Genomic DNA, 13779 nt, shown 5'->3' with positions numbered 1-13779 from the left:
CAACTAACACAAATTAACATCGTATTGAATGCGTCACAAAAAAACAATTATCAATCACATATTTACGTGTGCGTGCATGGCCAGCTTCAAACTATGTTTGAGGCAAGAAACGTTTCAATATTTATTTAATAATTTGTGGAAAAAGCCATGAAAAAAAACCAATGGAACATATTGCAAAATATATAAAATATACAGCATGTCTATTCAAGTTAAGCTACATATGGAAAACTTTTTTATTATAAGGTTTACGAAAACGAGTTATACTTTATAAAAATTTCCTCTTTCGAAAATATTAACCGTCAACTATTCACTTTTGACTTCGAATGTACAGGGTGCTACAAAATGAAAAAATTCGATTGGAATATTAATGGTCGTTTAAAAATGTAGACCATTTAGAACAGAAAATAAATGAAACGATTCAAGAAATCACTTCCGAGATATGTAGGAGTGTATTTAAATAGCGTTGAGGCAAAAAAGAACTGAAGAATGTTTTGACCACTTCAATTTTAAAATAAATTTTGCAAATCCTACGTATAAAATACGTTATCTATTATTATTATCTAAATTAACCAGTCATTAATTCAAATGTTTATTTGTTAAATGATATGTAACAAAATAATTAATACAAAACATCTATATTTCATACATTACATTACAAATACAATCACTATTGTCGTCGTAAGTAACAACAGTTACCTACTTATTCTTTTAAAAAATTCTTTAAATACATTACAACATATCTCGGGAGTGTTTGTTTGAACCGTTTCCCTTATTATTCATTCTAATGGTCTAAACGACCTTAACATTCTTATCGAACTTTTTCAATTTGTGGCACCATGTACTTTCGATGTCAAAAGTGAATAGCTGATTGTTATAATTTTCGAAAGTAGAAATTTTTATAAAGAATAACTTTTTTTCGAAAACCTTATAATAAACAAACAATTGACTGAGTGGCTATCAATTGATTGATAGCATTATAACTCGCTTTTCTCCCCCCTCTCCTGAGAATGCACTTTATTACGGTTTTAAATTATGTGCCGAAACCCTCCTTTTTATTTAGTTTTCATCCCGCCCCCCAAAAGTTACCATGAAAAATCCTTAAATGGTCTGCCTACAATAGAAAATTTATTAATTTGTTTTCATCAATTTTTTGTGAGGCGTATAGTTTGTCAGATAAACCATAGAAATCATTTGTACTCTTTTTCCAATATGGCGGCCGAAGAACAAGGGCTACAACTCCACAAACTTGGATTTAACTTTACACTAATTAACCCGTCCTTGATATCTAAAAAATAAAATTAAGGGTATAAGACCGCGTCCAATAGTGTGATCAAATTAACTTTTTGAATTTTTTAATTCTGAGTTCGGAGAAAAAAATTGAATTTAGTAGATAATTATGATACAAATTGAAGAAACTAAAATCTAACATTTTTTGATGGTCGGAAAGGGTCCAAAAAAAAAATGGTAAAGTGGCCTAATCCAGTCTTTCGCGTCAGACACCGTCGGATGGAGTTAAAAATAAAAAAGAGTTTAATAAGCGCCGTAAAAAGGCGAAAAAAATGAGCTGCGAATGAACCCGATTGGTCCATCGATGTCCCCACAAATTGCAAAAAACCATCGATTTTGCTCGAAATTTCAAAACTTCATAACTCTTGTTGTTTTAAAGCTTCAAAGCTGAGATTCAAATGGATTGTAGCTTTTGTGCCCATGAAGTATCACACACAATCGAACAGCAAGATCGAATGTATACTTTTTGCAAACCGCAGCTGAATTCAAAAAACAGGACTTTTGTAAAATGGCCCTAAAAAAGTTGTGGTGCGGTAACGCGCTATTTTTTTTACGCGATCATATGCTTCAATAGTTAAAGTAATACCTACTAAAGCGCCAACCTCTTATCTTTAGTAAAAGTTACTAAAATATTAATTTTAAATTACTTAAATTATTAAATTATAACATTAAAAATAGGATGGGAGTAATGGGAGCAATTATTAAGAGACAGAAGTTACGTGACATTATTATATGCATTTAATATTGTGATTCACTTACTATATTGAACTTTTGCTGCTATTTAGCTGCCTTGATGGATTATGTTTTGCTCTTTCGTAAGGCAAGAGTAAAAATTTTCTCATACTCGGGTGATGCATCTTCAGTGCAAAATAGACACAGATTTTCATAATCGAAATTAAAGTTCGGCTCGGGATGATCTAATGATGTACTAGCACTTTTCTGCTTCTTCAAGGCCAGCTTGATATTTGATTCACGTAAATATGATGCTCTGCAAGAATTGTGGACGATAACGGGGCATTGCTTCTTAAACTTCAAGTACATCTTATCTTTACGACGATGGCTAGCATTAATTAGCGATTTTATTCCGCGCTTCTTAATAGCAACGGAACCAATAGAAGCGTCCTTGCCGCAGATTGCACAATCGATAGTAGTAATAATGTTCGAAAATTAACTTGCAACTTGCAATTTAATTGACAGTAATCAACTCAATTTATATTTATTTATTTAAATTTAGCAGTCACTTATGAAAGTACTAGGAATTATTCAAACTGTTAACGGCAAATGCAACAATTAAATTCACATGCAAAGAATATGTGTTAAATACAGTTACAATAAGGTATTATACGACAAAATTTTTACTCTTGCATTACGAAAGAGCAAAACATAATCCATCAAGGCAGCTAAATAGCAGCAAAAGTTCAATATAGTAAGTGAATCACAATATTAAATGCATATAATAATGTCACGTAACTTCTGTCTCTTAATAATTGCTCCCATTACTCCCATCCTATTTTTAATGTTATATCTTATATATTTAAACGAGCAATTCTTGTATATATATAAATATATATATATATATATATATATATATATATATATATATATATATATATATATATATATATATATATATATATATATATCAACGATCTTGGAAATGGCTCCAACGATTTTCATGAAAATGAGTATGTAGGGGTTTTTTGGGGCGATAAGTCGATCTAGCTAGGTTTCATTTATCAGAAATGTCGTTTTATCCGTCTTTCCATGAAAAATTCATCAGACATCTATTGGTGTATAACGTAATTAATGAAATACAATGCAAGGTATTTCATTAATTACGTTATACACCAATAGATGTCTGATGAATTATAACATAACAAAAAGGAGGCGTTTGAGTAGTCTAAAGTGAAAAATATGACTCTTGCTGACATCTATTGGCGAATAACCGAGCAAAGCTCGGTCATCCAGATATTAATTTAATAATTTAAGTAATTTAAAATTAATATTTTAGTAACTTTTACTAAAGATAAGAGGTTGGCGCTTTAGTAGGTATTACTTTAACTATTGAAGCATATGATCGCGTAAAAAAAATAGCGCGTTACCGCACCACAGCTTTTTTAGGGCCATTTTACAAAAGTCCTGTTTTTTTAATTCAGCTGCGGTTTGCAAAAAGTATACATTCGATCTTGCTGTTCGATTGTGTGTGATACTTCATGGGCACAAAAGCTACAATCCATTTGAATCTCAGCTTTGAAGCTTTAAAACAACAAGAGTTATGAAGTTTTGAAATTTCGAGCAAAATCGATGGTTTTTTGCAATTTGTGGGGACATCGATGGGCCAATCGGGTTCATTCGCAGCTCATTTTTTTCACCTTTTTACGGCGCCTAAGCTTATTAAACTCTTTTTTATTTTTAACTCCATCCGACGGTGTCTGACGCGAAAGACTGGATTAGGCCACTTTACCATTTTTTTTTGGACCCTTTCCGACCATCAAAAAATGTTAGATTTTAGTTTCTTCAATTTGTATCATAATTATCTACTAAATTCAATTTTTTCTCCGAACTCAGAATTATCTAAAAATTGACGCCATTTTTTTTTATTTGATCACACTACAATGAATAAACCATATTCTCGTGTTTCAGTTTTTTCTATGGGCCGTAGTTTTTTAAGGTTTCCACTCGTTGGGTGGATTATTTCATCCATAAATTTTTATTTGTCAATATCGTAATATGTACTACCTGGTGATTTTAGATAAAAAATTTTGTGATAGCCATGGATTACAAAAACATTTGGTTATGCATTCAGATGAAAGAAAATTTGAATGTGATATTTGTAAAAAACCATTTAAGACGAAAGATGCTGTAAATAAACACAAGCGTTCACATATAGAGGATGAAAATTATTCTTGCGATCTTTGTAATAAAAAGTTTAAAAGAAAGGATTGTTTACGTGAACATGAAAAAGTTCATACAGGTAAAATTTAATGCATTTTTTATTCTAAAGTAAATACTGTACGAAGAAACTTTCTGATGTTTTAGGAGAACGAAAATATGTTTGCTCATACTGTAACAAAGCATTTATGAAATCAGATAACTTAAAAATGCATTTACGAGTTCATACAGGAGAAAAACCATACAGTTGTGGAAAATGTGGGAAAAGTTATAGTCAGAAACATGCACTCAATAGTCATATGAAAACTCATTCAGAAAATTGTCTGAATAATTTCATTCCTCAATGACCAAACATGATACAGTTTCTGTAATTTAAAACAGAAATTTCACTTGATAATAATAATAATACATAAAAGGGGTACCTCAAATAGTTTTCTAGAATCCTAGATCTTTGTGCCCTCCTTGGGAACAACCTGTCACCCGAAGGCGAGACATCTCCGGGTAAGAGATGCTATTTTAAGCTGATGGAACTATATAATTTTGTCAAGGTCAGGCGGCACGCAGAAAACCCACAGTTTCTCCGCCGGGATTTCTCCCAGGATTAATGAATCAAGGTTTCGGATCCAAAAATTCTAAACCAGACATCCTGCAGGTTTCTGTAGATGCAAATAACATGTATGGAGGTTTCATCATCTTCCATATAGGCCTTACAATCATCAGAGACCCCCCATGTTATGAAGGTAGTAATTCAATCAATAGAGTCCTATCAAGAGCCCGCCACCCTTCTCAACTTTGCTCTAGTGAGTTTCAAAAGAGGACAATCGAATGTCCTAGCTGTGGTTATACACAGTTTGGTCTGTCGCATGCCCTGTGCAAAGTCCCGGTAATCAAGATGAGCTTGTTGTAGCCATTTCTTGATTCGATAAATTACGAATGACAGGCTCAGGTGAAAGGCACGTTTGAGACGATCCCACTCGTGCCAACGAGTTTGCTCCTTTATTCTCTTTAACACCTGAGTGGTCCGGTATCCAGATCATTTTGACTGTGTTATTCAATGCCATGCGGTTCAATTCCTCGAAACATTCATAAATTGACGACTCAAGGGTGCGAACTGCGGCCTGACTATCTGAGAAGTTGCTGAAATGGGTCCCACTGAAACCTTTCGTGTTACAGATCTAGTCACCTCTCAGCAATAGGCATGGCGAAGATTTTTAATTGAAAAACCGAATACTCTCAGATTCATGCTAACGTTTTTCTTTTTATTTTAATTCAAACCAAAATAATTTTGAGTGATCCAAATGATATCGATTTATTCAATATTTTTCATTTGATAATATTTTCATGGGCTAAAGAGTATTTTTAATTAATTTTTGTGTTTTATTTTAATAAAATCAAAATATTTTTTACTTAAATGTTTTTTATTATGCTTCTATTTAGAAATACACATCAGTATGTTGTCCAGTACGATTTGACATGCATTCCTATGTTTTAACATTATCTATACCTCAACATGTTGATGATGCTTGAATTCTTGATGATCTTGAAATTAGAACCTGGAAAAGCTTTCCTTCGGAAATCGTTAGAGGGACTCACTGGTAGTTTACATTTCGGTTTTTAGAATTCCAATCCTGTTGCGTCATCCGCCATCTTGAATTTGAGGATGGATTTTTGTTTATTGAATAACTCGTTTATTTTCAACTTTACACGTAAAATGGTTATTACCAAAGTTGTTTGGAATCAAATTTCTTACAATTTTGGTCCTTATCAGTTTTTCCTTAGGATCGATATTTTTCGAATTAGACCCGAAAAGAAGGGTTGAATTTTTGTTTATTGAATAGCTCATTTATTTTCAAGTTTACACGAAAAATGGTTTCTACCAAAGTTATTTGAAATAAATTGTCCTAAAATTTTGGTCCTTATCAATTTTTTCCTATAATCGATATTTTTCGATGTAGACCCGAAAAGAGGTGGAACTAAACCTAAATATTCTATAGAGATTGCAATAACTTGGATGCTGACCTTTTTGTAAGGTTCATATTTTTGGGATGTACGCTTACGGTAAGGGAAGGTGTAAATAAACTGTTTAACTATTAAAAGAAAAAAATAGAAATTAATTTTTTTTCAGTACACTTTTGACAAATCTTTGAATTATGCCCGTTTGGAACGTTTAGTCGATAGTCCGGCTAATTTTGGATCATCTGATTCTTCATCATTACTATCGATGACTTCACTCAAGAGGGTCGGTGGACACTTGTTCTGACGCTGGTACGTTTCTAAGTCGCAGTTGTGGCATAAAACAGAAAATTTAAGCCCTACTTTGCGATAATCAAACATTTTTCAGTACCTCGTTTTGCATTTGCACTAAATAGAAAAATTGCAGGGACCAAAATTGTAGGCATGATGTTCATGAACAAAAGGTCTACCCTGGTAGGAAAAATATTTGAAGAAATAATTATAACTCTTAGAAACTCTTAATAACTCTTAGAAATTCTGAAAAAGTCTTAGGAACTCTGAATTACTCCAAATTTCTCAACGTTTTTGGACTGTCTAATTCAGCCTTAGTAAGTCTGGATAACTCTGAATTAAACAGTCCAAAAACGTTGAGAAATTCAGAGTTGCTAAGTCATATTCCTGTTCAACATATTTTTACGTTACATGATCAGGACAAGGCATTTACACAAATTTGATAAGGATGTATATGTATGTTTGTTTCTCTGATCGATATCTTTATTATACTGAGGTTATTCGTGTGGACCTAAAGGGTCGCATCAGACCCGACCCAGGGCTTGTTTACTCATCCCGCTGTATGGAATATTTTTGGATAAGTATTGAGTCATTGGAATAAACTACAGAAAAATTACAATATTTTGAAATTAATTCGGCTTCTATGGACTATTGTTTACGGGTAAAAATAAAAGGCGTGCATAAGATAACAATTTCTTTTAATATCACATATTTCTCAACATTTGCTAATCAATGGTTTTTTACTTTTTTCTATGGCCAAAAACAATTTAGTTTTTCGGGAATTCAAAGAAATTGATACCTGAACCTGTGATGCCTTATTGGAATAAGATAATGGAGAATAAAGATATTGGAATAAGTGATTTTGAAATTGTTTGCAGAATTTGTTTAGATAAAAAAGAAAATATGAATTCAATGTTTGAAAAATCATTACTTCCAAATTTGATAAAAACATACAGAGAAATGTTAGAAGACTGTGCTTCAGTACATGTATGTTATAAATTTAACATAAAATTATTTATGTACCCTTTTCTTTAATGTCTCCAAGTTATGGAAATTATTTTTTTAAGAAAGTTTATATTATTGTTCTTTTTCATTAAAACCTTTATTGATAAAGTACCACTTTAGCTTCCATTGTTGCAAAGTATGCAAAAAAGGCTTTCACTCTTTGTAGGTTTCTGAAATTTCTATATTTTATGAGGAAAATCAAAAATTACCCCTAGTAGTATAATTATTTTGTATTTTTTTATTTACATTCTTTTGTTTACGGAATTCTGATTCTCCTGATCTTTGTATTAATCTGAAATAATACTCTGAGATTATGGTTTTTCACACAAAAACACAACAGATAGAGACTTGATTTTTCAACAAAATCATTTTTAACCCCCGAACAAAAAAAAGGGATGTTAAGATAAGATTGACTGCAATGTGCATGTGTGTCTGTCTGCCTGTCTGTTTGTGGCATCGTAGCGCCTGAACGGATGAACCGATTTTGATTTTCTTGTTTCGTTTGAAAAATAATTTAATACAGAGTGTTGTTAGCTATGTTTCAAATGCGAGTTTAAGGTTCCGTACCCGGTACAATTAAAAAATAGGTCATGATCCTCAAAATCGGTTCAGTTTGGAGATGGCTCTAAGGAAGAAGGTAATTTAATGGAGAGTGTTCTTAGATATGTTTCAAGTTCGAGTTTAGGGTTCCGTGCCCGAAAAATTAGGCGGGATTTTTTAAATTTTGTAAATTTTACTTGTTATATATATAATTTTGTAGATATCCACTGATGATTCGCTACCCAAACAAATCTGCTTGGAATGTATAAAATATTTAGAACAATCTTATAAATTTAAGATCCAATATTTATCAACTGAAAAATTATTAGAACAAATTATTACAAACGCACAACCAAATATAAAAGTAGAAGTTTCAATTGATGAAGATGATGATTTTAAAAATGAAGATGAGTCTTATAATTATTATTCACATTTTATTTTTAATCAAGAGAAATCTCCCAGAGTACCTCAAAATGAAAATACAACTACAAAGGAATTCATTTCTGTCAAAGAAGAATCAAAAGATACAAATAAAGAAGTAAAAGATACAAAAAAAGAAGAAAAAGATACAAAAAGAGAATTAAAAAATATAAATAAAGAGTTCAAAGATAATGTTTTAAAAGATTGCAGTGCGATACAAAAATATAAATGTGAAGAATGTGAAACAGGCTTTGAATTGAAAGCAGATTTTTATAAACATCAAAAACTTGTACATTCAAAAATTTTAAAATGTTTGCATTGTGATAAAACTTTTGAATTTACATATTATTTGATAAAACATTCACCAGAAGTGGTTCAATGTAAAATATGTAAACAAGATTTTGGATGTAATAATAATTTAAGGGCACACGCTCGTGAACACACAATGTGTAAAATATGTGGAAAGAATTTTAAAAGTATACGCTCATGTAATCGGCATATAGCGGTAGGTAAATATAATAATATTTCATCCCTATATATTATAAATGTGAAAATAAGGATGTTTGTTTGTTTGTTGGGGAAACTCACTGACAGTCTTCCCTCTCGGTTCACGTATCGCATCCACTTAGAGTGTGCTAGCAGACCCCTGGCGTTCTCAAACTGTATTATCTCAAAATGAGTGTATGCAAATATTTGAGACTTACGTTTCAAATATTGAGGAGGAATTCAGTTAGAACTTGGGAATAATAGAAGAAAATTAAGAGTAAAATTTTTCGATAATTTTACCATAATTTTTGAAATATTCACGTATAGAAGAAATACGTAAAAAATGTACATATTTTCTTAACATAAATGCCGTTTATTCATTTCATCACGTTAAATGTATTTTATGGAAAAACAAATGCCACTGTGGAAAATATTTGTGATACTTTTAACAAATGAATATTATTTTTCCAAATTAATCTTTTTAAAATTAGCCTTGTTACATAATAAAGCATAACTTTAAAAATATTTCAATACTATGATTTATAAGTCAAAAACTTTAAAAACTCAAATCTATAAATTTAACACCATAAGGGATTAAAAAAGTTACGTGCTTTTAAAGGACATTAATGAGAATGCATATACACGATTTAAAGATGATCTTAAGCAAATGTGACTTTTTGGGAACGTTCTTACACAAAATTATTTTATATTTAAATTAATAAAAAAATTACAATTATATCATTATTTAATACAATGATATATCTTCAACACATGTGCAACGTTGCCAAGCGTAACATTATTAAGCCTTTAATAAACAGTGTGGCAGTTTTTTGTGAAGCTATCACTTCTGAGTCTTGAATTTTGATTCTTAAATTAGTGTTTTTACCGCCGTTTCCCTAAAATACAATGTAATAATCCGTTTTAAACTAGTAGTTTAAACATAGTTTTTCATGAAAACCAAGAACAAGATGACTTAAAATTTTAGCTAGAATTTTATTATTATGTGAATAGCAATACAGTAACCTTGTCTTTTGAAAGTGCGGGGTAGTCTACATCAAATCCGGTAGTTCTGATTTTTCTCCGAAACTATTGGGTCTACAGAGACGATTTTAGTCTCATATTGTAGCAAATTTAATTTACTTTAAAAACATTCTGAAAAAGTACCCCTTAACGGGTTTATGCGATTTTTGATAAGTTGCGTTTGTCGCTTGAGGTCACAAACTAGGATTATTTATTGGGACCATATCATAAACAAGTCTGCTAAAAATCAGAACTATCGGATTAAACGTTAGCTCTGGTGTATAAAGTTGCTCAGATAAATTTTTAAAGGCTTTATCTCTGATAGTATTGGGTCTACAAGTTCATTCTCGTCCCATAAGGTAGCAAATTTAGTCTACTTTGAAAACGTTCTGAAAAGGTTCCATAAAAAAACTAGTCCTTTAGGGTTATAATTGCCAAAATCCAAAATTTTCACGGAATTTTCGATTTCTGACAAAGTTGCGTTCGGCGCTCGAGGTCACAAACTTGGATTATTTATTGGAATAACATCATAAACAAGTCTGCGAAAAATCAGAACTACCGGATTTGATGCAGACTGTTATGTATAAAGTTACTGTAATATAGCTAACTGTTATTTTTTGGAAAGCCTGTAATAAATAGCATTATCTTCATAATATTATTTAAAATACTATTGATGTTAATTCGTCTCTGTTTTTTTTTTTTTTTTTTTTTTAAATGGGGTTTAACTTCCGTTTCTCTGACATATACGCCTATAACAGAGGCCACCCACATCATTATTTGATAATCTCGTCTCTGTTACAATACCCCTTATACTCGCAACTATAAACCAAAGGGTATGAGTGAGATGAGAAGCAAAAATAGAATTGTAAGTGACATCTGAAGTATGTGGCAACTATTGAGTTTGCCTTCTCTTGCGGGGGCGACTATTATGTTTCAATACTTTGCGAGGGCGAGTATTAACTATCAAGTTTGAAAGTCTTACTTGGTAGAGGCGCTAAAACTCGCATACTACGATTTTATATAAGTTCTTATAGGCTACTTCTCCTCTATCCTATCCTCTTTGCTATAAACAAATAATTCTGTTATAAAGTTGATAAAAATTAATTTATATTTATTTCAGACACATGGGGATAAACGTTATCTATGTACGTATTGTGGAAAAGCATTTGCAGATAGTACGAATTACATTGTTCATGTTCGAAGACATACCGGGGAAAAACCATATCAATGTAATCTGTGTGGTAAATATTTTCATTTTAAACCGATACTTTTTTTTCACCCTTTTATTAAGTGAGAAGTAAATATCAACAAGGACAATTTATTTAATCCTTCAGACTGGTCGTCTTTCGCACCACAATCATTACTCTTGTGATGAGCGAAAATCTCACGTTATTTAAAACTTTGCTTACAATATGTTTTTAGGTTATATATTTTTACGTGTGAAGATACATTGATTCATTTGAAAGAATAGTATATTAAATTTACTTATAGTGGGGTAAATCTACCGAATTCTGATTCTGAATCAATTCGGAAAATTTTGGGAGAAGGCTATTTTTTTAAATAGGTTTATTTCGTTATAAATCATAGAAAAAGAGTAACAAAATGGAGGTTCCGGAACGTTCCGCACGACCTTCTGCACGCGGTTTTGGGACAATTGATCTCTATATTGTTTTTTTGGTGCCGTTTTCTTGAGGAGAATAAAAAAGAGAATTGTTTGTTATGAATTTTTGTATTGACTATGCTTGCTGAACATGATAAATAACCTAAAAATCTAAAGAAAACAGCAGTAACCTCATATTTTCAACTTTCTCTAATAACTTTTCAAAAAATGAAGGAATTTAGTACAAACTCTGTAAATAGATGTAATTTATGATCTTAAAAAGTGTGGTTAATCTTAGCTCGATACATAACCTCAATTTTGAGAAAAACGAAGTTTTCCGAAAAATTTCACTAGCTCGTAAAGTTCAGGCAAATCATCGGATTTTAACTTTTTTTTTAAATTGATTTTTTATGTACTTTTGGATAGTGCCAACGGTTTATTTATTTATTTTTTAAACCTAAATATGAGCCGAAACATTACAAAACAAAAATGCAAAAAACTCGAAAAAATCCAGATTTGCAACTTTACATGGTATAACAATTGGAAATTTTCAATTTTACTTCGCCGCGGATTTTTTCGAGTGTTTTTGCATTGTTATTTTGTAATTGTTCGGCTTATAATCAGGTTGAAATTTTTCAAAAAAATTCGTTGTTCTCAAAATTGAAGTTATACATCGAGCTTAAATTTCAACACACTTTTTTATGATCATTAGTTACATCCTTTTCAGAATTTTAACTCAATTTCTTATTTTTTGAAAAGTTATCAGAGAAAGTTGAAAATATCAGGTTAAGGAGTCGGCAGTAGACAAAATCGATGTAAAAATTCATATCAAAAAACAAATTTGTTTTTAATTTCATTTAGTTGTCAATTTACCGATTAATTTTTAGATGCAAAATTTTGCGATAGCAATGGATTACAAATACATTCTGTTAAGCATTCGGATGAAAGGAAATATGAATGTGATACATGTAAAAAAACATTTAAAACGAAAGATGCCGTAGCTAAACATAAACGTTCTCATGTGGAGGAGAAGAATTATTCTTGTGATATTTGTAATAAAAGTTTTCGGAGAAAGGATAATTTACGTGATCATGAAAAAATTCATACAGGTAAAATTCATTTCAATTATTTTCTACATACTATAGGAAATGAAGTATTTGACCGAGGGATTGTCTCCTAATCAGTTGATTTTTATAGGAGCTAGTGGAGAATGTTTGTTTGAGTGGGACAGTAGTACCCTATTTCGGAACACCACTCTCTTTTTGTTTAACATAAAAAAAAAAAAAAACTATTAGATTTTATATTTTGAGCAATTCTCAGCATTATTTTATGCCTGACATTTTTTGCCTAAACTCGCCGTTTTCGACATATAGGAATTTGAAAAACAAAAATGCAGATTTTCGTCGATAACTCGTTTTTGGTGAAATAAAGATTATTTTGTTGTTTCGGTCAAAAATTTGATTTGAAAACTATTATATGACTATATATTTTGGACACTTCTACACACTTTTTCAGTCGTGATATTTTTTACCTTACCATTAAAATATCAGCGTTTGAAAAAATAAAATAAAATATTTAAAAAAAAAAAAATTTATATATATATATATATATATATATATATATATATATATATATATATATATAAATTTTTTTTTTTTTTAAATATTTTATTTTATTTTTTCAATATATTTATATATATATATATATATATATATAAAGTATACACGGTGTTCTGTTATTGACTGCAGATCGTCGGCCTACAGAATAAGCTCATAAAGACGAAGGAAAAAGTCATTTACCAATTTTAAATTTGAGCCCTAGATTGGGCACTACAGGTATGGCAAAAATTGATAAATTTGTTAATTCACTGACTATGATTCGATAACAAGCAGCCAATGATAATCAGTAGATATTAGTAAATATCATTTAATAATATTCAACTAAAGAATTGATATGAACTGATTTCAATTGGATTATATTATTTTGAAAAAACATTTAAAAAAAGTATTTGATTGGTTTGATCAAATCCTATTTTTTTTAATTTTTATTATATTTTTGCAAGAAAAAATTAGATTATTAGTAAAAAAACAAATTACGTCACAAAAGGGCGTTTTTTTAATTTAACGTAAACAATTTATTATTTTACACAGCTAAAATATATTGTTAAGGATTCAATTGTTGTAAGTCCTGGAGGCTGCCTTAATAAGGAAAGACTTTGAGAATCCTTGAGGATTAATTCGAAATAGTTCCTCTATCGATATTTCGTAGTGTATTGTTTAAATATT

The 13779-nt window shown here is 30.6% G+C and overlaps 1 protein-coding gene across 1 annotated transcript in view; it reads left to right on the top strand.

Annotated features, from left to right (window-relative positions):
• The window catches only part of LOC123291771 (zinc finger protein 570-like), a 44687-nt gene that overhangs the window by 29381 nt on the left and 1527 nt on the right, over window positions 1–13779 (top strand). The window contains exons 3-4 of the mRNA XM_044872184.1: window positions 11015–11135; window positions 12382–12603. Coding sequence (XP_044728119.1) covers window positions 11015–11135; window positions 12382–12603 — 343 coding nt within the window. The remainder of the gene's footprint in view (window positions 1–11014; window positions 11136–12381; window positions 12604–13779) is intronic.

The sequence above is a fragment of the Chrysoperla carnea genome, chromosome 2, assembly GCF_905475395.1.
Source record: "Chrysoperla carnea chromosome 2, inChrCarn1.1, whole genome shotgun sequence".
NCBI lineage: Eukaryota > Metazoa > Arthropoda > Insecta > Neuroptera > Chrysopidae > Chrysoperla > Chrysoperla carnea.
Note: the sequence above shows the minus strand (reverse complement) of the source record. Positions and strands in the feature narration are given on the sequence as shown.